Source organism: Oenanthe melanoleuca, chromosome 12 (genome assembly GCF_029582105.1).
Source record: "Oenanthe melanoleuca isolate GR-GAL-2019-014 chromosome 12, OMel1.0, whole genome shotgun sequence".
NCBI classification, from domain to species: domain Eukaryota; kingdom Metazoa; phylum Chordata; class Aves; order Passeriformes; family Muscicapidae; genus Oenanthe; species Oenanthe melanoleuca.
Genome location: NC_079346.1, coordinates 6,422,711 through 6,447,160, shown reverse-complemented (window position 1 = coordinate 6,447,160; position 24,450 = coordinate 6,422,711). Strand labels below are relative to the sequence as shown.

Sequence of the window (24,450 nt, the reverse complement as noted above, 5' to 3'; positions counted from 1 at the left end):
AGCATGGACATGGAAGCATGGCATGTTGTAATGCTGCTTGTACTGCTGTTAGACTTGTTATGAGAAGTTAATTCCAACTCTTCTGTAAGCACTGTTTGCAATTTAAAAGGCTCAGGGTGAACAGGGAACTGCAAAATGAAGGTATGGAAAGTATTTTTAAAGTCATAATAAATACTAACATAATGTTTCCATGCTGTATCACTTTGTGGAAGTGTGATCTCTAAATGTGAACATTTCTCTTGATAGAAGCCTTACATCAGTGGCAGATTCATGCTTTGAGAAGTGCAGAAGGAGCAGATAGGGATGGTGAGGTTATTCTTGGTGTTTCTGAGGCTTGTTCTGAACAATGGAGAGTCTGCACGGGCTGTGGCGTGCAGAGGAAACAGGCGGGGTCATTCTGATGAGAAAAACAGGCTTGGGTGGGGTGAGCATCATTAAAGGACCTCGGTTTGCCAATCTAATAACCTCAGGTAAGAAGGCTGACCTGGTGATTTTGTGTTGCACTAGTTCTCAAAGCTTTATATCAGCCTTCCCATTTTCTAAATCCTTACACAGTTGTCCCTTCATTTAGAAAATTATATATGAAAGCTGATAAATATGGCAGATGATTTATTACCAGACAAAGATCTTTTTTTTTTTTTTGTTTTAATACTGTATAGCTCAGGAGAAGGAAATTGCTAAAGTCGTCAAAACACATGGTTATTTTAAAATAAAAACTGTGTTTTCATAATAGCAAGAAAGTAAAGCACCATTTGGTTTCACCACAGTTAGTTTACCCTGAATTTTTATTGATGATATGATTTCAGGGATTTAAAAATTCTGAAAATTTGCAGTCCATCAATGTATATTTTTGTTATGTTCTTAGGGTCTTTTAATTGTTGCCAAAGAAATATTAATCTCTTAAAATATTCTACAGCTCCTAGTGGTGTGTTTTTCTGTACTTGGTGTTTTTTGAAATCTACCATGTGGAATTTTGTTTTCTGAAGCAGTAGAATATGCTCTGTTAAAATGTCTCTTTGGTTGTAGGAAAGCTAAACAAAGTATTAGTTAAATCTAATGAGCTAATTAATTTCTTCCAAAGCATATTTGTGATAAACTACTTAACTAGGTAGGCTGAAAGTGCTTTTTTCTCTGGACCATAAATAGTCAGAAACAACTTAAATGTAGCCTTATTAATTAGAATATGTCACCTTTTTAGTAAAATACTTTATTGATACAAATGACAGATTTGTGTATGTAACTATTTTCTATTTCATGCATTTGACTAGAAAAGATACTAATTTAAAATTCTACTTTTATAGGCAATCCAAGCATGTTTTTGGGCTCTGAATTTCATTTTAATAATTTATTCAGTGGTGTTGGTATATGTACTATGCTTGATTTGTAAAGTTGGTATGCATAACACCACGTGCAGGTTTGTTTTTGAGAGCAGTCTAATCTAATGAGATATCTGAAGCCAGCCTGTGGTACAGTAGCTGCCTGGCAGTGCAGTCCAGTGGCTTTAGTCCCTTGGAGCTCACCAGCCAGCCAAGGAAAGGTTGTCCCAAGACAAATCCTCTGTTCTGTCAGATCACAGCTGTTTTCATTTGGGGGACCAGGCAAGTGATTGCAGCCCCTTATTGCTCCTGTTCCTGCTGTTGCTTTGTGAGTGGCTGCACTTTCATGGTATCAGCATCTTCCTTGGGTGAGTCAAGATCGCTTCAGAGGTGAAAGATGGAAAAAGATTCAACATTCAGGCATTGAATCTTTTGGGTGAAGCACCCGAGATCACTTATCATGATGACCTATTCCCAGAAAGTGTTATTCTCCAGGAGTATTTCTCTACAGTCTGGGTGATCACGTGCCAGCTGTCATGCTCCTCAGGACAGTGGGATGTGTCTGTCTCCCTTTGATTTCCATTCTCTCCTCCCCAGAGACATGTTAGATACAGTTCTGGTTCTGCCTCAAAAGTCTGCTCTTTGAGGAAGCCATCATGACAGTTATTTCAGGTTGTTCGTGGAAGCCCTGAAGTGCCGTGGTTTTCAGGCTGTGTGACCTTTTGTTGGCATTTGAGCTGTTCCACAGGTTTATCTCATCTCCCTGTGGTTATCAGCCTCCTGGCTAATGAGAGCTGCTTCTCTGGCTCAGAGAGAACTCAGCAGTCTGAAAGTACCATCAACATAGAGATGTGTGGGGTTTCTTCCTTCTAACTTTCCTTATTTTTTTTTCAGTTTTTTTTTCTCCCCTCTCTGTGCCTTAGTTTCCATGAATACAAAATAGGGTTAAACTCTCAGCAATAATAATGAAGGCTACCTGTAAAACTTACACTGAGAGTGCCTGTGACTCATGTAGTGATTGTGAAAACCATGAGTACAGTACGTGTTGGAAAGAGATGATGATAGTGTGTTGGGCTGTTGAGTCATTAAAAAGCTATGTCAAGTGTTTTAATTTACTTCCATGGGTTTGGCACAGTGGCAAAGGTGAGCAACCACCGTGAGCTTTGCCTGCTGCTGCTGGCCTGAGAGCTGATGGGGAATTGCTTCAACATTTTGCTTTCCAATCAGTGCAGGTTTAAACCTGAAGTATAGGAATCAGAAGCAGGGTTACTACATAGATGTGCCCATCATCTGTTGTGGTTTCTAGGAGGTTGTGGAATTGGAATAGAGCATCACACAACCTTGCACTCAGAGGGCAGATCCTGGCAGAAGACAAAGGGATGTTTGCTGGTTACTTGGGTCCATCCTCTAGGTTGTTCGAGGTCTTTTGTGAGTCTCCATCTAATTGTATTACTGAGGTCCTTCCTCCCTCTGCCAGGGCCCACACCTACCTTTCATTTGCAGGTCTCCACTTCGAGAGTACTAAAGGTGTTTTTTTGTGTTGGTGTTAAGTGCCTGGATTCAGAGAGAGTACAACACGTGATGCTAGTGATTTTAATTGAGAAAAATGATCTGTTAACTACCTCTGCAGGTGTGCTGATGTATTTTGGATGTGTATCATACATAACAAGTATCACAGTTCCTGCAGTGTTACATGTTTGGGTTCTTCTCACACTGTGAATGGAATACAAATTTGTCCTCCTGTATTTTTGTTAAATTTGGCAGCAGCTAATTGTTCTGAAAAATCTCTCAGTATTTAATGTTTTTAAGTTGTTGTGTATGTATTGCTTGTTTAGAGTAGAGAGTGTGTTTAGCATGGATTCATGGATTACAAAGTCACAGATAAAGTGTCTGTACAAGGCAGCATTTGAAGCTGATAAGAAAAGAAAGGAATGTACTGAATCTTGTTCCAAAGCCATTGGACCTGAGGACTGGGTTGTTTGTTGCTTGGTTTTTGGGTTGTTTTGGGGTTTTACTGTGTGTGTGTTTTTTTTTTCTCGTGGGAGATTGCTTGAGCTCATCCTCAGTTTGGAGGGATAAGCCTTCATTATGGCCTGCATACTTTTGGCAGCAAGCAATTTGTTTCAGTAATTAATGTCCACTGTTCACTAAAGTGTTTTTAAAGCAGTCTGAAAAGGTTTTTCATGAATTGTAAGAATTTTCTTGGGTATCAGTGATCTTCTGTAGGACTCTAATAACCAAAATAAAACCTGAGTATTCTGTGGTGTGGCACAGATGTGCTGGAGCAATCTGCCAGACATATTGCCAAACATGCACAGGTGGCATTTGGCATATTGTGGCTCCAGTTAATGTATATGTTTTAACAAATTATCATTGGCAGCTTCTGTTTAAATGCACAGTCCTGTCACAGTATTCACACAGTCGAAGTTCCAGCAGCTGGATCTTAATCTGTGGGTCCAGCAACAACTAGTTTAACTTCTTGGTAGAGATTTGTGAAATTCTGTAGCTTTTGCAAGAATCATCTTGGCGTATAGCAGGGAATGTGCTCAGAGGTCAGCACAGGATTTGTTTCAGAAGGAAAAGAAAAGTTTTAGCTGACTGTTTAGTGATTTTTAAATAATGCATCATTAAATAAGAAATTATTATAATGTGGAAATAAACTCTGTAAACATATTTTGAACTTTGAAATGTGCACCCCCAAGCCATTAGCTGAATACCAAATGTGCCATGCAGATTTTACAGAGCGGTGGAGTTCAGTGCTGTGGTTACTTGTATCATCACAAACTGTTCACATGCAGGAGATTATTTTTGTACACAGAATGGCTGTGGTCTTTGTTTATTAATGGAAGCTGGGAGTCTGTTTGAGAAGTTGGTGGCAGTTTTCTAGTAAAACTTCCTCCCTTTTTGTGGGTATGTGAGTTTGTCAAGCTCTGGTTGAAGACATAAAGCAATTTTTAAGTATCAGCCAAGAAAAAAGGTGATGTTCAGCTTCAGATTTAAGAGATACTGATTATTCAGTTAACTGCTTATCATGTAACTCAAGTGCTTGACGTGCTGTAGGCTTTTCTAACCTTTGGTTAATGTGAAATGAATTTTATGCTGTTCTGCTATAGCTGAAGACCTAGATGCAAAAATCCTTTTGGTTTAATATTGACTGAAGAGAAAGTTTGGGTTTTTCTCTTCTATTCTTACTGAAACGTTAAAATATTTAAAACAAGTCCTAACATTCAAAATTATGCAAGGGTTTCATAAGAACCCTGCTCATTTGTAGTGATCTCCTTGCTGGGTATTTGCCTGGACACTGGGACTGACTGCTTGCTTTTCAAAATAAAAGTTGATGGGGAAGAACAAGTGTAAAGAAAGAAAAACAAATATTTATCTTTGTGGGAAAAGAAGAAGCAGTACCTTGTTCATTATCACAGAAATAGTTGTTTGGCAAGAGGGAGAAAGCGTGTTGATCAATAGATTGGAATAAGATCTAGAGAGAACAGATAATTCCAATAAAAAGTTGCTATTGAGTGTATTTGACTACAGCTTCACTTTGAAAGAAGCCAGGTGGGATAGTTGCATCAAGTCTACAATTAAAAATGACTGACAATGAGAGGACTTAACCAATCTAGAAGTCAAGGTTGAGTTTCATCCCTCAGAACTCATTTTGTGAGAGGAAGCGGCGTGTGGAGCAGGACACAGCTCTCCCAGCCATCACTCCTGATTTTCTGTGGGGTCAGGGAAGGCTGTTCTGCATCAGCTTACGTGATCCACATCCTTGGAAGGTTTCCTTCCCTGCTAAAGGGTTCTTTCTGCCGCCTGAGCCGCTCCTGCGGGCTGGAGCGCAGCCAGGGGAGGTGGCACTCACTGAGGGCTGGCCATGGCACACTGCCCTGAGCTGAGTGCAGGACAACCAGGCTGCAACCTGCTCAACCTGGGGAGCTGGGGCAAGCCTGAGTTGAAGTGAAAAAGAGACAAATTTCTGCCGTTCTGGAGAGATGGAAATGTGTCAGAGCCATGGAGATATGAATGTGGTGTTGGAAGGTGGGGTTAGTAGTAGTTTAATTTCAAAAGCTAACCACATGCAGATGAATTATTTATAAGGACTTTCTCATTTGTTTTTTGGGGAGAAGTGTGTGTTCTCATGAACTGTGTAGATTATTCCAAGAACTGCAAACCTCAGATGAATACCACAGTGCTTTGTGATTCCAGGGAGGAGTATTCTGGGAAGCTTGTAAAATTGTTTTGAGTATTGAACTGTCATGAAGAAAATAATTTTCATTGGTTTCTTTGCCTTCTTTATTTTTTTTTTTTGCCCCCCCATTGAAGTACATAGTTTCCAGTTGCACAGACTGTACCCTCTCATCCCAGCATCTGCTTCTTGAACAAATGCTGTGTTTGGGATGGTCTCTTTTTCTCTGCAAGCACAACTTCATAGGTCAGAAAGGAAATCACATCAGTAACCATCATTTACATTACTTTTTGCAAAGATACCCACAGCTGGCTGTGCAGTACCTGGCTGGGGTAGTGGTGCCCAGCTTTGTCAGGCAGGGGGATGGCAGTTTTGGCAGGGCTGGAATTCCAGCACAAGCTGGAATTAAGTGGTTTGCAGTCTGTGTGTGTGTGTCCGAGGAGGGGAAAGAGAGGACACCAGGGAATAGCTAAAAAGGGAAATGTAAAACAAAGAACTTGAGTAAAATACATGTAAAAAGAAGTAGATGAAGACAGTAAGGAGGAAGCTAAATAAGGAAGGTAGGACAAAATTACCTTGGAGGAGGAAAAATGAAGTAGGTACAGTGCTGGTTTTATTACTCTGTAACAAGGGGTAAAAGAAGAGGGCAAAACAAAAGCTTTTTCACAAGTTTTTCCTCTCTCAATTTCTTGGCAGCATTAATACTATTAATATGGTTTGTGTTCTGCTGTGGTGTTCTTGGATTTTGCACATTTTGGTGGGGGGTGAGGGCAATAAGGGTCTGTCCTGCTTGAGACACATCTCCTGGCTTTATCAGGCACTGAGCATTGAGGGGAGAGATGAATATATGCATGTGTGTGCACTTATTAATAGCTTATCTTTTGGTTTCTTATGCATTGCTTTTACTATTTCTGCTTGGCCTTCTGAATGTTATTTCACAATTCTCATTTTCTGTGAATAATATTTTTTAGACAGTAGGATGTATGTGTAGCCTTCAGCAGCTTTTGCTATTAGAATAATGTCCCCCAGAGAAGATAAGGTGTAGTGTACTAGATGAAGCAAAGTTATCTATGCTGGACCAACATAAAAACAGTATTTTGTAGGAACTTCATCTGCCACCTCAGGAAAAGTTGGCAGCATTTTCAAATCTATATTCTCACCTACAGCAATAGTGCACAGAATGGTAATCAGGTATTAGGCACAAGTCCGACTTTTGGAAAAAATTTTGAACAATATTTTTCTTACCAAATTAGAAGAAATTTATAATATTTTGGTTTTAGGCACAGCTAAAAAGTAGATGCTACTTACTTTAGTTGGGCATGTCAAGTAGGTCTCACCTGTTATTTATTTGGTTTTGATTACCAGCTTGCTGGCTTTTTAAAAAGAAACATGATACTGCCTTGAGGGTTTTTTTCTTCCAAACAATATGATACACTTAAAATCTAACATATGATACACTTCAAGTCTAGAAACTGTGTTTTTGAGATATAACCAGAAGAGGGAGTGTATAACACTTTCTATACAATGAAACCTGTAAGTTTATTTATTAATAACAATCAATAACCACATGGCTTGGTTTTAAGTTAAAAAATAACTCCAGAGTCAAATTCACTTTCAAAATAATACAATTAATGCCACCTTTTAAAATTTCTCATTAGGCTTAATTCAGTCTAACACTAAATAATTATATCCAAGTAATGTAAATGGCCTGGAAGTTAATTTAGATTTCTAAGTGGTATGTTTTGTCTACCTGTAACAAAGATTCAAACAGCTTTTCAGTAGCAGTCTTTGATTAGCTCTTGCATTATCCAACTATGTGAGAATTCTGTAACAGAATGTAACAATTACAAATATATTTTTAAAATGTAGAAAATAAGCAAATAGATACATATTATATGTAATTTTATGTAAGTTTGTGATAATATTATTGTCTAATAGCCATCATTAGCAATCTCAGGCAATAACAGCCAAATTACTTCCAAGCCCTATTATCTCCTCTTGATGAAACAAATACATAATGTAGTGTTTGTATAGAAAATAATTCTTCTTACTCTATGATTTGTCTGGATGTTCCTACAGTTGTTGTGCAGCTGAGAAGCAGGTTAATCTTTTCAACAATACCAAAAAATGTAGGAAAAAAGCCATAGTGTGTCTAATATGTAAACTCCTGATAAACTTTGCCTATTCTGTTGCCTTATGCAAGCTCTGCCCTGTCAGAGTGCTGCTGGCCACAAAGGCAGAAATGATGTTTTGTATCACTAAGTTGTATTAGAGAAAAAAGACCACTGTCAAGCGATTCTTGTCCAGGTTGGTATGACACTTTCCCTCTGCAGTGCTTTGTAAGGGATGCAATTAGACCAGGTGCCTGCAGGGTTGAAGCAGTTCCTGCATAACTGAGTTTTTCCTTGTTGTTTGGCAAGATTGTCAGAAAACCTTTAATTCACAATTCTATACAAAGTAGCTTTCTGAAAGGAAACGTTCTCTTTTAGCCAGATCAACTTGTTATGTTTTTACCCTACAGGATTTTCTGTCTATGCCAGGCTAGGAGTGGTTTGTGCTGTGTCCTCTCTGTGTGACCCTACCAGTTGCAAAGAACCTGTTTGTCATGTCTGACTCCTGGAAAAGCCCTGGTTTCTGTGGAGCATTGTGGTGAATTCTCTGCATTAGGTAGAAGGTGTGCCCCTTCCAGGGCACCCTTCCACCTCTGAGCCTAAAACTTTCCAATGTTTGTGGATTATCTGTAGAGCTGGGTTGGAGCTGTCAGTTTTATGTGATGTACACTGAGAGTTTTAAGAGCTGTTCACCACTGTGTGATGGTACAAATGGTATTCACGTGGAATACATGGCTCTTCTTGATAAGAGGAAAATTGACTTTCTTTTGTTGCTATGTGGCTGAAGTTGTCACCTGAGGTCTTAAGGATTTTGATTTTCTGCTGTATTAGTGTGGGCTTTGTGAAGGAATTGTTTTTATTTCTTTTACTTTTCTAGATTATAATGAGAAGCCTTGTAGTACTCTGTAAAAGCTCTGGCCCTGCTCATTGGCATGGGACTAGCTAGCACTCGTTTTCTTCAGTTTCATTTTGGCTTGCAGCCTCTGACAAGCCACATGTAACCATGTATATGCCTGGAAAGATGCCACACTGTCCCTCTCCTGGTTTCTCAGGTCTGAGCAAAGATTTTTAAACTGCCACAGTTCAATCCCCTCCCCATCACAGTGACAGGTACTGTTTGACCAAAGGTGATCATGTGGGTCAAGAAGCAATCCACCAGCTAGCTTCTAAAAATACCTGGGACTGCTTTAATAGCCATAGAAATGATATAAACTTATATGTGTGTGGCATTGCAAAGCTTGATGCTCACATCTTGCTTGCCACAGACTGACACCTGGTGACACATAGGAACTGGTCAGTGCCAAGTTTTTCTCTCTGTAGGATTGGTCTCTATTCAGATCAAAGATGGGCACTGACCTTTAGGGCCATACTCATCCCCTTTTTCTGTAATTGCAAGAACACGTCCAGGGAAGCTGGAGTTGGCAGATAGTTATGATGTGCTGAAAGCCCTGCAGAGCTCCTGGGCTGTTTGCTATTTCCTCTGCCCTGTCCCAGTTGTCCAGGTGGCAGGAATTCACAATAGCTATGTCTGTACACTTGAAATGTAATGGACTCAATGTCCTTTCCTGATTTTAGTCCCTGGAAATGACATAATTCTGTACCTTCATTCTATGTGTACACACGTGCTACATGAGTAGCATTTATATTTTGTATTTCTGGTGTAAAATGGCATGTTGTGTAAGTGGAGATGATACTAAGGCACAAAGTGCTGTCACTTGATTGTGCACCAACAAGCCTGTCAAGTTGTTCCTCTGTACTCAGTCATCTATTTTATTTTGGACTTGATCCAGTTTTCTGAAACCTGAGGAACTTCTGAGCTTGCTCACTTGGAAAAGAAAACATGAAAACCAGTAATCTTGCCCAATATATTTGTTTTGTTCTGCAGCATGTAAAACACTCTCCAAAGTGGCAGCTGCTAAAGAAAAAAATCCACGTATTTCAAAATCCATTGCCTTGTGGTTCTAGAGGTTCTGGGAATTTAATTCATGCTGGTACTTCAGATCACTCATTTCCAAATACAAGGCAGTGACATGAATTTTTTTATGATTTTGCTGCTCCTTTACTAAGGCTGGCTTTGTGGTGTTATGTAGCAAACCAGGGGGTTCTTTTCATGCACCTCCCATAGCAGCAAAGTTGATTTTCTAAGTAAGCACACTAGAGTCCTCAATTGATCAACTTCAGGATATTTGATGTTGGCTCAAGGCCCATTATTCTCTTCCTTCCAGGAAGAATAATAATAGTAGCCAATATCTAAACAATCTCTTTAAAGCAAAATATTTACAACAAAATCATCTTAGACAGTACTAAATGTAAACATAAGCAGGCTGCAGTGTAAGCAAGCCCAGCTTATGCACTGTTGATATCAATCAGATGGAATTCCTTGGAAGTCTGATTTTTTTTTTTTTTTTTTTCTATGTACCCCTCAAAGCATCTAAGAACTGGCAAACTGATCATTACTGCAGCTCACAACCCAGTTTGCTTTTGTGCCCGGTTCTTACACCCTGCAGCCCTCTCTCTGGGATCAAGTCACAGTTTAATTCTTGCTAGTCCTCGCTCAGTTCCCTGCCAGCTTTGGCACAAGCAGGCGTTTGGTGTGTGACACTGTCGGGCCGTAGAGCACATGGTTCTGCTCTTTGTTGTGGACAGAGCAGATGGTGCAGAGGCTCAGGCTGTGAGTGGTCAGGATTGGGGGAGAGGGCAGGAATGCTTTTTGCCTGTGGCAGTATTAGCTTGCACCAGCCAGTTTAAAGTGGTTGTGAAATTGGTGCCCGAGTTTGCTGAATTTTGAGAAAGGATAAGTGAGTCTTAATATGCAGTGAAGACTGTCAAGCCTGGTTGTCTGTGGCTTTGTCCTGTGTGTTTTGCCATCACTCTCCCATTGCAGCACATCCAGCTCTGTGCACAGACATAGCTTCAGGTTTCATGTCGTGTTTTGCCTTTTTTTTTTTTTTTTTTTTTTTTTTTTTTCTTTTTTTTTTTCCTTTTTTTCCTTTTTTTTTGTGGCCAGTTTTATAAGACATGTGCACAGCTGGGCTGGAATGTGCTCATGGTGTCCAGCCAGCAAAGATCTTCCTACCTTCCTTCTGTAAGAGCACTAAGAATTCTTACTTTTGCTATCTGAATGGTGCTTTTACAGTTAATAATAAACACCAGTGTCTTCAGGACATCTCCCAGCAGGGGTGTGGGAGGGCACCATCTCAAATCCAAGTCTTCAGTTTTACTAAAATAAGCCTAATTTTGAAATACAGAACACTATAATGTAGACAAGTGGAAGGAGATGTGACAGAGCTGCATTTATCTCACTTTATAAAACCAGACAAGAAATGTAATGCAAGTAAAAGATTAGCTGGAGAATTTTTATTATTAAAATAAATTTTCCTGATAATGGAAAATATGCAGGATTCTTCAACTTCTGGGTTCTCTCCACTCACCCAATTTTATTCTTGTTTGTTTGTTTTGTTTCTTGACATTCTGCAGTACTCATTCATAAAAGGGAACTGTGTGTGTGTAGTGATAGCATCACAAATTATATAAATACCTTTTTGTGTCACATGTGTTCAGTGAGAAAATAAAAACAGAGAGGAGGTTCATGCTGTTCTTTGTCTCGAGTGGTAGGAAGCAAACTTTCTTCCATTGCAATGCTTTTGGCACAGTTCAAGTTGTCCTTCTTGGGTGATTGTGTAACACCAAAGACCTGGAAATTAGGTTCTCTGCAGTGATTCATATCAAACTGCTTGTCTCCCTCCTGCACTGTCCTGATGTCAGAGCAGGATCTCCTCTGCAGCCTGATTCCCTGGGAGCGAGCAGCGTGTGCAGGTGGGTGTTCTTTGTGTGTGGATCTGCACAGTGCATTATCACAGCTTGCAGGGCTAATTTTAGGCTTCTGAACTCAGGTATTAACTGATGGTATGAGTGTTTATATTGAATCTAATGTTGTTGATGTTTTAGGGATTTTTTTCAATGGCTTCAAGTACTGTTGATAGAAAATAAAACCTCTTGCAATATTTAGTACCAGGAAAAGAACTTACTAATTTCATTGCCTTACATAATGAGTTGCTTTTACTACGTTGAGTAAGATTACTTCTGCATTTGTCACAGTACACTGGCAGCACGTGATTTCACTGTGCCACACACACAATCCTTTTCAAGGTGAAACCTTGTGAATATTTACAGTGTTACTCAGAAGCCTTTAGACACTGGAAAACAGTAGGTAAAAATGAATGGATCGAGGCAGTTGGCATATATGCTCCTGCTATAACATAGGCAGGCAAAAAATGCCATTGTATCCTGTGTGCCATTGTGTGCCTTCCCATGGGCTGGGGCTGCTCTCTCCCTGTGTGACTGTCCCGTCATGCCTCTCCCTTCCATTCCAGCTCCTGCCTTGATGCCCAGCTGCTGGGGTTTCTGAGCAGTTGGGTTCTTTGTCCTCACTCTTACCCAGAAGGAAGACAGCTTTCTGCATTGTTCCATGTGGGAATTACATTGCCTGATCTTGGTCAGTTTATTTGTGGAATAAGCAACAAAATAAAACTTACTTGCCCTCTTGTCCCTAAAATAAGAATGGGCCAAATCAAAGACTAAGAATTCTAGTTTCTAACAAAAACGTCAGTGCTAGTTCCCCACATAGTATTTTGAAGTCAAGAATTTTGTGAACCACTAAAATCTGCTGGAGACTTACCCAGTTTTAATTATGGGTGTGAAGTAGAGGAGTGTACAGTAGAAACAAATCCTCCAAAAACATGCATGCCTCCAGTACTAATTTTAGTGGTGGAAGGAGTAGTGTTTTTAAAACAGCATAATCCAAGGAAATGACTTTGTATTCCTGAGTTGTCCTTAACAATTAATGGATAGGTAACATGAGCTGTCAACTTGAAATTTGGAGCCACAGAGGAGCTGGTTGTTGTCTCCTATTTTGAGTGTATAGACATGGGAACATTAATATTTAGTATCTGTGGTTTAGGATTTAGTATTAATTTCTAAGCTTGGTAATGGGAGCAGTAACCTCCAGGTTTCTTTAAATAAAGAAAGAAACCTTCAACTCTAACAAAGCCCAGTCTGCTGAAACGGTACTACCTTCTGTTTAAACTTTTTAATGAAGAAAAGTAGTATGCTAACATACCAGTGCTAATACACAAAGGTGTTTGTACAAGCCAGCAGCCTCTCTTCTTGGCAAACTTCTTATTTTAGTGAAAAAGTAATTTGCTGGGTTTTAAAAATGAATTTGTGTGTAATTTGATAAGTGAGGGAAGACCAAAAATTTCAGCTTTCATTATGGTAACTTAAAACAAGAGCAAAAGCCACAAACTGGTTTTTACTACTCCTTTTGTCAGCAGATATGTAATTTTTATAAGTGATTACTTAGGAAATGGTCTAGAAATTAATTATTTGGTAAAAGTTAGATTTTACTATCTATGTCCTGGGTTTGGGTAGAAATCCAAAACCTTGACAGACCTCAGAGCGTGGAGACTTAGGATGTGGAGACCCATCTGGAATTCAGGACAGTAAATAGTGGATTTCTGCAGCTGGAAAAGCACATTAGGAGTATGCAGTGGGGTGGCAGGGACTGTGCAGCTCATGGGTAACCCATGGAGCTGCAGCTCTGGGCATGGTGGTGCCCCAGGCTGGTGAGGTCAGCCCAAGGAGGGTGGCTGAGAAATGGCCCTGGAGGCGCTGGCCAGGCCTGGCCGCTGTCCGTGACAATGACAGGAGCAGGCACAGAGCCTGGCACGGCGCTGTGTGTGCCCTGCCTGTGGCTGTGCGTGTGTGTGTGTGTGTGTGTGTGTGTGTGTGTGTGTGTGTGTGTGTGTGTGCCCTGCCCGAGGCTGGCATCGGGCCTGCGGTGCAGCCAGCCTGGGCACGGCTCTGGTGGCCACATGGTGCCCGGCCCTGCCCGCAGCTCCCCGGGCGGATGTGGCCCAGCAGTGCCCGTGGCTCTGTGTGTGTGTGTGCCCTGCCCGAGGCTGGCATCGGGCCTGCGGTGCAGCCAGCCTGGGCACGGCTCTGGTGGCCGCACGGTGCCCGTGCCCGGGATCTGCCCGCAGCTCCCCGGGCGGATGTGGCCCAGCAGTGCCCGTGGCTCTGTGTGTGTGTGTGTGTGCCCTCCCCGTGGCTGGCATCGGGCCTGCGGTGCAGCCAGCCTGGGCACGGCTCTGGTGGCCACATGGTGCCCGGCCCTGCCCGCAGCTCCCCGGGCGGATGTGGCCCAGCAGTGCCCGTGGCTCTGTGTGTGTGTGTGTGTGTGTGTGGGTGTGCCCTGCCCGAGGCTGGCATCGGGCCTGCGGTGCAGCCAGCCTGGGCACGGCTCTGGTGGCCGCACGGTGCCCGTGCCCGGGCCCTGCCCGCAGCTCCCCGGGCGGATGTGGCCCAACGCTGCCCGGGCGGTGTGCACGGCCTGGAAAATCCCCCAGCCAGAGATTAAGCGCTGCGAGCGGCCCCGTGAGCCCTTGTGAAATGTCACCGGAGCCGTGTGGCACCGCTCCAGCAGCAGCAGGCAGTGGGCTGGGACAGGGACAGAGCCCAGAGCCGCCAGAGCCGCCAGAGCCGCAGGCCGGGCACGGGCAGGGCCTTGAGCCGCTTCCCGGCGGAAACTTGACCATCCCCAAAAGCCGCAGCTCAGACTGGCAAGAGATATAAAACAGCAATCAAACATTACACAGCCGATTGCAGCCCTGTCAGCCCCTTAGATAAACTGGCAGCTGTTAATCAAAATGTTAATTAAAGAAACTAGTAAGAGCGTGTTCATTTTAGCGTGTTTTTCTGAGTGTGCTCACCCGTGTGATGTGTAAAGCAGAGGGCAAACACGCTCCCTTTGCTCTGGCTGTGGCCAGGAGGGTCTGTGCTGTTTGTCTCAGCCCCGGAGGAAATGGGAAATGCAGCCACAGCCTGCATGTGTCAAGTGCAGTCATGTTTTTCATTTAAAAGGTTAAACTGCACAAACATTTTAGTTAGCACATCCTAATTACAGCGTTGCTCCATTCTTTCAAAAGGAAGTGTGAAAAGGCTGGTAATATTTAATTTGAAAGACACTATTGTGCAGGCACAGTAGGTCTGTGCCCTCATTTGACTGTATTAGTGATTTCCCTAGGATTTTGCTGCAGTAAAATTTTAATTAGTGTAAAGTTAACGTGGTCAGTGTTTTTAAACCTGAAAACAGTTGTTTTATGCCATTTGTGATTGACCAGTGATAATGTTCCTTTTTTATCCTTCGAAACTTAATAATGCAAAAAAATGTTTAATTGGAGTAATGTAGGGATTTGACTTAAAAGAAGAAACCAAGTTATTTGCTTTCAATTTATGCAATTGAAATTCTTGAAATGCAAACATGCAATTTGCAATTTCAAATTTTGGAAATTTGAGAAATATTGCAATACCACTGATTTGCTTCCCACCATTCTTTCCCATTGTGAAAGAGTTAAAAATTTTGCACTTAAAACCTCAGAACAGGAAGAGAAGTGCTAGTTGTGCAGGCAGAACCCCATGCTGTTCTCATTTCTTGAGTTTTTCCTGCAGGTGAGCACTCAGTGTAGAGTGTCCTGTTTACCTAAGGGAAGCACGTGGATTGTCACACCTGTAAGTGTGCAGGTACAGGTGAGACACGGGTGTGACATGAGAGAGCCCCGGGAGCTCCTTCCTCAGTTCCATCAGCAGAGAGGGGCTTTGTAGTGGGCCAGTTCCAATATGTGTTTATATTTTAGTTTTTAATCTTACAAAGCTCTTGTATCATGGCAGTGGATGTCACTAGTTAGTCATGTAATGCATAAGAAAAATACTTGTTTTCAGTGACTTTGTATCCTCCAATTTCTTAATCAATGAACGTGATTTCCTTAGCTGACATCACTATTTTTGTGTACACCCTGTGATATTTCCTCCTACTTCCATGCTCAAAACAGAGTCAATTCCCTCTTGTTGATCTCTTTTTGTGTGGAGAGCTTTCCATTTCAAGGCCTTTCTTTTATACCCATCTTCAGAACTTTATGAGTTAGCTGTAGCCCCCTTTGTATTTTGGTTCACTAACAGCTTTTAAGGAAGTTTTCATTGTCAACATCTTCTCTTTTGTAGCAGAACTAATTCTGACAGTAACATATAACATTTAAAGTTTGCTAGGTGTAAAGAAATAGCTACAGGGGAAAACATTTAATTCCCAATCTGGCACGAATAGGAGCGTTAGGGAGATGAAAGCCAGGCAAGCATTTGGATAGGTGACTTCATCTGAAGTCATGACACAGTATTATACTATGTGATTAGGTCTTCTAAGGAACACTGTTGATGCTGAAGAGGAAGAATATGGTGTTCAAGATGTAAATCTAATTTCTGGGTAGGGAGTGGGCAGAGAGAGAAAAGCAGAAATAAGGTGGTGGTTCTTCCCTTTTTTATTTGCATCTTTCAACACACCGTTCCTTATGAATCTTTTGTTTACCAAAGTTTAATAAAAACTTTGCAATAATTTTGGGATGTGGTATTTATTTTGAATTTGCTTTATACTTTTTTTGGAAAACTGAAGCTTTTCTTTATTGTCATTCAAGGTAAATGTAAGCTGGAAAACTGTTGTCTTATATTTTTGAGAGAGCTGATCCATAGTGCATCTTGGGGCACTGCTGATCTGTACTGCTTACCTCTGTTTGATGCTCTTGTTTGTCATCACTGTGGCTTTTCTGAAGTTTGTTTCAAATAAGCGTTATGGTTTTTTAATAGCAAAAGAATGACTTACTCAATACCTGCTTTTTAATCAGATAGTGCAGGTATTGTCATGTCATCAACAGGCTACACAGAGATTAGTGTTCATAGTATGGATGTTATAATCCCTCCATGGCCCAATTACCATCTAAGACACTCTGCTGTCCTTCCATAATAACTTTGCCATATTTGTATTTCAGTGCCTAACAGATTTACAGGACAGTTACTGACCACACCTCTTGGCAAGTTCACTGGGGAACAGTACCAGAAGTTTGAGCTTGGATGTTATCCCACAGTGTTTTTGAGATGTTAAAGCCCTTGCATTTGGGTTTACCTGAGCAAGGAGGAGGAGGGTGAACATCCTTCTCTGGGTGAAGAGGGGAGACATTCCAGCAGTTGGTCTCCCTGGCTCCATTTTTTTCTTGTGCTTCATGAATAGTTTAGTGTCCTGCTTCTATCACTTTTCCCACACTATTCTCAGTAGTTTTACTGGTCTGAGGGAGCTCTGAATAGCTCAAGCAAACCTGATGGGAGTGTCCTTAATTCCAGTTAGCCACTAAACAACACAGAAAACCCCAGTCGGTCTGCAGGCTTGGGATGGCACTATGCTTGATGCTTCAAAGGCTATTTTACATCTCTTGGGGGAAAACCAATGTATTTCAGGGAGGAATTTTAAACCATGTGGAAATTGATTACAGAACTACTTGTGTGCTGACTACAAGGGGCTTTTGAAAGGATTAGTAACAAATAAGGAAAAATGAAAAAACTGGTTGTGGAGGGGCAGCATCTGGGAAAGGGAAATACTTAAAGGCTATTTATTTAAATACATTAATTTACTGTTATATTCTTAATAACTGTGATTGTAATCTGCTGCTCACTCTCTTTCCTGTGGTGGCAATCTTGGATGTCAGGGAAGATAAGCTGGATTTGGGACTGTTTTGCAGCAGGTACTATAGAGGAGATGGCATTCCTGCCTGGGAAGTGTGTGCTACTAGAGAATTAAAACCCATCCTATGCTATAGTTATACCTTAAAAATTACAATTTATCCTAAATTATAGTTACATAATTATCTCCTCTTTGAAATATTTCAAAATATTTCAACTGAAGTTGGCATTCAGAATCTTACTAGTGAGGATGATGACTTTCCATTTCTCCTTCTCTTGTTTTCAATGGCAGCAACAAAACTTACCCTGCTTATGTATAATTTAACACAGTTTTATTTATTATAAACTTACTATGCTGATTATTTCTCAAGTGAGGAAGTGCAAGACATAAGGTTGCATCAGTATTGCTTGGCCATTATCTGTTTAAAAGATATTACGTGTGGTTGTTTCTTAGTGCCACAAACATACGTGACTATCAGTTGGCTTCTTCTTGTGGTTTTGCTAACACTGAGTGATAAACAATAATATCAGCTGCTAGATGCAAACCAATGTTTTTTTATGAAACAGTGAGACAAAGCATCTCAGGACATGATAGACAGTACTGGTGCCCATCAGGCCTTGTTGGTCTGTCAAAGTGGTTGTTTGGGCTCCAAAATATTCTGTTTTGTACCCTTCCTGCTGTAGTGAAGATGACTTTGTTCAGCTAAATATGTAAGGTCAAACGCTACACAGTTGAAGATGGAGTGACCGCATCCTGACTTACAGTGTGTACAGAATTGATGGCATGATTAAAGGCACATCAGTGGAAGATTAAGGCAGAATCCTTGGTATCTAGGTCCCGTGATTAGAGCAGGATAATGAAGCAGGAATAAGTGACTGAGCAGCAGATCAAGCTCCTACACAGACCAAGCAGCTGCACCCTGCCAGGGTGACAGCAAAGGAAGAGTAATTTGCCTGCTATGCCTATGATTGTTTTAGCTCCCAGTTTCTCCTGCTAAATCCTCATGGACCTTATTTTTATTTTTATCTTTGTCATGGTTAGATCAGAGTGCTGGTGGACTAGGGCTGCAAAAGGGATTTTAGTTGCTTGCTGAGTAAAATCTGAAGCTATGTTCAGGTGCTCTTCCATAGCAGTGTCTGTGCTCTGCTGTCATATCACAAATCTGAGCTTCCTGGAGAAATGAGAAAACCAAGTCAATTAGCTCTCCATTATCCTAGGAATGAAATACTCTTACTGACAGGAAATAAAATTTTTATCCTCAGGTAAAATATATTTGTTTTAATATGCCTGTCAAAATTTCTCAAATGACAAGTCACACAGTAGCTCAGTATGATGGAGAAAAGGACAAGTTTGTTTTAAGTGTCATGATTATGATGCTTTTACTTTGTGGTACAGACATGAAATAACAATTGCTTAAGCAAAAAGGTTATTTTTATGCCTTATATCAATATACATGTCTAATCCTATAGTTTGAGGAGTAATCTTACACTTATTCTACACAATACTCTTAACCTGTGTTAAATCTTTTTCTGAATGTTCACTGAAGTTCCAACATGTCTAACTGAACCAAACTCGTGTGTGTTCTCCTGGGTGTGCTTCATTTTTACTGCAGCTGCACCAGCAATGACACAGGGCACTTTGACTTTTTGCCCAGTACTTATGTAAGGACTCAGTATAAAAAAATGGGTTTATGAAACTTGATCTGTACATCATGTATTTGCTGCCCAAAGCTATTAATTGATGCCCAGAGAGAATGAACAGCACAAAATACTTGCTAGCTTTTGGGAAATAAGCATAGACCTGGGAGGAATGTCTTGAAAAATTTTAAGAGTATTGTTGCTCTTAAATTAATCTTTTTGTTAGGTTTTTTTTTTTTTTTAAGCATGAAGCAAAGAAAGCATTTTATGAAAAATCAAATGCTTTTTTCTATAAAATGGTATCATCTTTTAATATAGCAATGAGTTATGAATCACAGTATGCCCAACTGTTTACTCATTGATAGAGGAATAAGCAGTAGTAGCCAAACACAATGAGAAGCTTTCTCTTTTTTCCTTCTTTTTTTTTCCCTGCTCCTTCCAGGTTACTTTTTTGAATTTTGTCAGAGATTGCTGCATGTTTAGTGGAAATAGACAATGGAAAACAGGATTTTTAAACTCAAGAAAATTGGCAGGCAGACTAAGGGCCAGGTGAAGCTTTTTTAAGCTCTGGAAGAGATTCATATTAACAATATCTGTTTTATCAGGAAGTCCTGTGTCCTTTGGCATGATACATATATAATACTTGCTCAGCTATAGCACAGAGATGCTGTGTTTTTTCCAACTTGATCATTTGGAGCAGAGACATTGTTTGCTGGGATGCCATCTCTTTTCACAGCTTTCTAACTCAGTCCAGTCCTTCTTCATAGTGTCACAAACCTGTTGTATAAATGCAAAGGTATTTAAGGAGGAGTTTACCTGTTAAAGTTTAGTGTTGAACACAGCTTTCATTTTAGATCAGCTTCTTTCCAGTGCTGTGGCATGAAGGAAAATTTTCTGGTTCTTTGTCCAAAGCCAAAACTTAGATTTTTTTGATATTTAAAAAGCAAAACAAACCAACAAAAAAAATCAACAGAAAAACACAAGGAACAAATTTTAGAGTTAAGAATCATCATACATAGTTGCTGCAATGGAAATATCACTTTGATATGCTATATATGCAATTACAACATTAAAAAAATTGTTTTCCTCTCAATAGTTATATGAAGGGAAGGGATGTGAGTGCCAACTTTTAAAATTTGAAAACTGAACACTTGGAGATAGTTCTCATTTGTTATTAATTCTGTCTCAGCCCGAAAACACTTAAAAATATAACTATGTTAATTTGGCAGAAGATTAGTAGAATTTATTATTGTAATATGCTTAGCAGAAAAAGCATGGTAGTCTTGATTATTCAGTGACAGTTTGTGTAGTAATTTTTCCAGTAAAAACTGTGTCAGTCTGTCAGTAACTATATTCATTAGATCAAATATGCAATTCTTAACGTGTCTGGTTTCAAAAATAATACTAACTTTATTAAGGTGAGACTTCAGTGCTTTTCACATGGTTTGCAAAACAATTCTTAAGTAGATTTCACTTAAGATCATGGGTGTTATAAGAAGACTGAAACATCAAATATAAGCAAATTGTAGTGCAGCCCTACCTCAGTTTGTACATATGTCAACAACAAAAAAAAATAAGTCTAGGGAGGTTATGAAAAATGAGCTGAAAATTCTTGTTTGTTGATAGACAAGATAAGTCCTGTTTATGCACAGAAGTGGCAAGTGAGGATTTCACAGCCATGCATTGTTACAGTGTCTTTCAGAAATGGTCCCAGAATTCTAGAAAAAGTTTGCTTGATGGGGTTTTTTTCTGGGTGTGTGTGTCTGTGTATGGAAATCCTCTCTGACAGGCAGATTGTAAACTTGTGTGTGATCAGCCATTAGCCTTAGTTTTCTTAAGTAATTTTTGTTATTGTCAATTTAAAACACTTTCTTAAAACTCACTTGGTTAAGCCTGGTGCTGCTGAACATTGATGCAAATAGCAGTAGCATCTCAGTTTGGTACCAGAACAGTGCAATTACAGTTGCCAGAAGAGAAATATTCCTATCATCCAGATAAATAGCTGAGATTACTGTTTTGTCTGGTTTCTTCCTAATGATGGAATGCAAGGAGGTTGTCAGTTTTATTCTAGTCCCTTCTTTTTGTCTGCTAGGTTTTTTCAAGAAAGTAATACTCTCACTTAATTCAAAAAGCAAAAGTCATCATAAACTCCCAAGGATTGCATAGTCCTCCACTGGCTTATTAGAGATTATTTGTAACTGTGGTAACCACTTGGATTTTGAATTTTCTAAATACACAGAATGTGGAAGAGTGTTGAGTAATGTTTCTCATTACCTCACAGGGTGTAGCATCACTGGACTCTAATGGCCCTCAAATAGTAACTTAACAGAGCTCAGGGATTCTTGCCATTGCTATAAAAAGCCATTTGGCAATAAGCACTGCGTCATACTAGAAGCACAGGCATTTGCTAGAACATAAATATGCTAAAATATTTCATTTACAGACTCTTCAGTGGCAGCTGGTTCTAGAAAACTAAGTGGATGATTTTGATAGCTAATCGTTTTAAATACTACAGTTTTAAAGCAATTGTTCTTGGGATAGGTGATAAGTTACTGAATTTGTTTGGTATTTTTGTTGGGCATTTCACACTTCACTTCTCGACTATAATTACCCATTCCAAAGTGATGAGTATTTTGCAAAATTTTGCAGAAGGTAGTTTGCACCTATTTTTGCAGTTAAACTGGGAAACACACAGGAGTTGGTTCAGTTTCTTTCTTAGTCCAAGCTCTATATTCATTCATTATTTTTATTTTTCTGAGCTGATGAACACATTTCAAGTGTTCCTTCCAAATAGGTCATATAAGCAGGACGCAGATGTACTAATTTACATTTCCCAAAGCCTTACAGGCTTCTGCACTGGACTTGGCTGTCAGTCTTGGCTGTAGTTGTAGCTTCATGAGTAGCCTGCTCCTTTTACGGTTCACTGAAGTCAAAATCTGTAAGGTGATCCTCAGATTGATCGGTGGTGGATTTGGGCACCTCTAGCAATACTTGGCTGCAAATGATCTGTTACCACTGCCTTTGCTCTCTCCCCTGACACACCTCTTTCTTGTGTCTCAGATCTGTGGTTTTCAATTGTTTGGTTGCCAGAAGTGTCTCTTAAGTAGGTGTTGATTACACAGACCCTCGAGGAGTCACAGGTGTCAGTGGGCACACGGTCCGGTAGTGGGTCTGTGCAGGCAGAGCTGGAAGCTGCCAGGTGTTTTGAGGATTCATGCTTCTGAAGAAGGGCCTTTACATTAGGCACTCTTTTACCTGAAATGGTGCTAGCAGCATAGACGTTTTCATGGTTTGGTGTTAATTTAAAAACTCATCCAGTGGCAGAAGCTGACCTCTCTTAATTCAGATACTCAAGTTTTTATAGAATATCTGTTGCTACTTTTGGTGCTGCTGCTAAATAGAAACAAGAAGGAAAAAGCCCAACCAGTGCTCTAAAAACCCACGTAGGTCAATATTTGAGCTCATGTTCTCAGAGGTGTTCCATACTGGAGGTGTGATTTGTCATACCAAAAGTTTGTCATGAAGTAAAAGTGAAAATGTTGGATTTAATATAATTTTGACGATTAGGAGACATACTTACAGATAATTCTTACTCTGTAAGAGAATATGATATTTAAGCTTTCCCGGCCTGAGGACAGGAGTCTCTTGGCTTTGTGTGTCTGAGGTCCAGAGCTGATTGTTTGAGATGGAGGGAGAGTTAAGCTTTGGTAGCTGAGATATGTAGCTCCCAAAGCTCAAAGGGATTCCGGTGACCCTCTGGAGATCAGCATTGAATGGAACCTCAGGGATTACAGAGAGGCTTGAATCCTCTGCTCTGTGTGTGTCAGGGAACCTCCCAAGCCAATAAAGGAAAAGTGTTAATGGAGTAAATGACGTGAAGTATTTACAAATTCTTTCTATATGGGAGCTTAAAACCTCTTTTCACTCTTTCAGAAAGAAGACACAGCTCCTCCAGCAAGCCGCCTTTGACTCCTCCCTCCTCTTCAGTATTTTCCCTCATTTCATCTTTCCCATCAAAAAACAAAGGTAGCAGTGGAAGTGGGAGCAATCGTTCATCCAGTGGAGGTACTAGTGCATCATCATCAAATTCCAAGTTGTTGAAATCACCCAAAGACAAGCTGCAGATCAGCGGAAACAACAGGTTAATGCATTCGGTACAGCACAGCAAAGTTCCCCATGACAAAATGTGAGTATGTCTTCTGAAAGAGTTAAATGTCATTACTTCCATAGACATGCTATGTCAAGAAGGTTTCCTTTTGTTTCAGAGCGTTTTTGGTTTAGGAGATAATAATTTTAAACTCCTCCAGACTTTTTCCCACAGCCTAGTCAAAGATTATAGTTAATTCTCATATCTGTGTTGAAGAAGAACTCTTGCAAAGCTGCATCTTAAATCACCATGGATAAAGGTCATTCTACTTCAGGCTCCTAATTCTTTGATGTAATCTGCATACTTTGATCATAAGGGAGTTTTAGCTCTGATTCAGGTGATTTTTGTCCTGCACATGTGAGATAACAGCACTGCTGATAAAACTTACTGCTACAGAATGGTGCATTTCTCACTGGATGTAATGGGCCCATTGCAGTTGCTTTGGACAGTTTGCAGTGATACTCTCTGTCCATGAATGCAAACAATGATTTCTGAGTCCCTGGACACTCTGAAGTGTCAAGGAAAACAGGAGAGAAGAGATTATGGATATCATAAAGAATGTGAAAATTGAAAAGATAATAGGGTGAAGGTCTGCATTTATATTGGGAATAGATCAAAGTATTGTTGAATAATAGCATATTTTAAGTTTTTTTTTTCAATTTTTCTCTCTTTGTTTTTCATAAATAACAGTATGACTCCATCTGTCAAAGTGGAAAAGATTCATCCAAAGATAGATGGTGCCCAACTGAAAGCTGCTGTTGGTCCAACTTGTTCTACTACTGTGAGTTCCTCAATAAAGACTGGCCTTAATTGTCCCTCAATACCAAAGCCACCCTTGCCTTCCCCTGGACAGATACTGAATGGTAAAGGTCTTCTCTCTGTGCCTCCATTTTTGGAAAAGAAACCTGAAGAAAATACGAATAATAGGAAATTTTTACATAAAAGATTGTCAGGTAATTTTTTAAAAATTATTATTAGCTATATTCCTCTTAGTAGAAATATATATATATGGAAATAAGTTCCAGAAGTAAATTAAATTTCCTGTTATACTGTAACTTGTAGTAAGAGTTTTTAAATATTATAATTTAAGTCTATAATTTGAATTTGACATACACTTTAAGGATGCAAATACCTTGAAATTGGCTTTTCCTTTCAGAAACCTGTACAGATCTCAAATGCCTGTCAGTTCTGACAGTTTTAAAATTACACTCTTCTATCTCTAAAGATTCTAGTTGTCCTTCTTTCTATGTGGAAGGTCCAAATGTACACAGAAAGCAGAACAACTAGCACCTCATAAGCTCAACAATGGAAACCCAGTCTGCTCTTCAGACTTTTTAACACAATTATTTTGAGTGTTAGTGGAATGGTAGAAAAGTTCTTGACACCAAAGCCAACGAGCAAAAACCCACCATTTGTTTGTCACAATCCATAATGGTAATCTCTACTTCTAACAGGCAGCATCAAATCCTCCTTTGAGGTGTTTGTAGACTTGAGATCTGT

General features: G+C 40.1%; 1 protein-coding gene across 3 annotated transcripts in view; it reads left to right on the top strand.

Annotated features, from left to right (window-relative positions):
* Window positions 1–24,450, top strand: part of ATXN7 (ataxin 7) — an 86,485-nt gene that overhangs the window by 51,659 nt on the left and 10,376 nt on the right. For all 3 annotated transcript variants that reach the window (XM_056501147.1, XM_056501146.1, XM_056501145.1), the window contains 2 exons: window positions 22,737–22,989; window positions 23,641–23,903. In XM_056501147.1, the coding sequence (XP_056357122.1) occupies window positions 22,737–22,989; window positions 23,641–23,903 (516 nt within the window). The remainder of the gene's footprint in view (window positions 1–22,736; window positions 22,990–23,640; window positions 23,904–24,450) is intronic.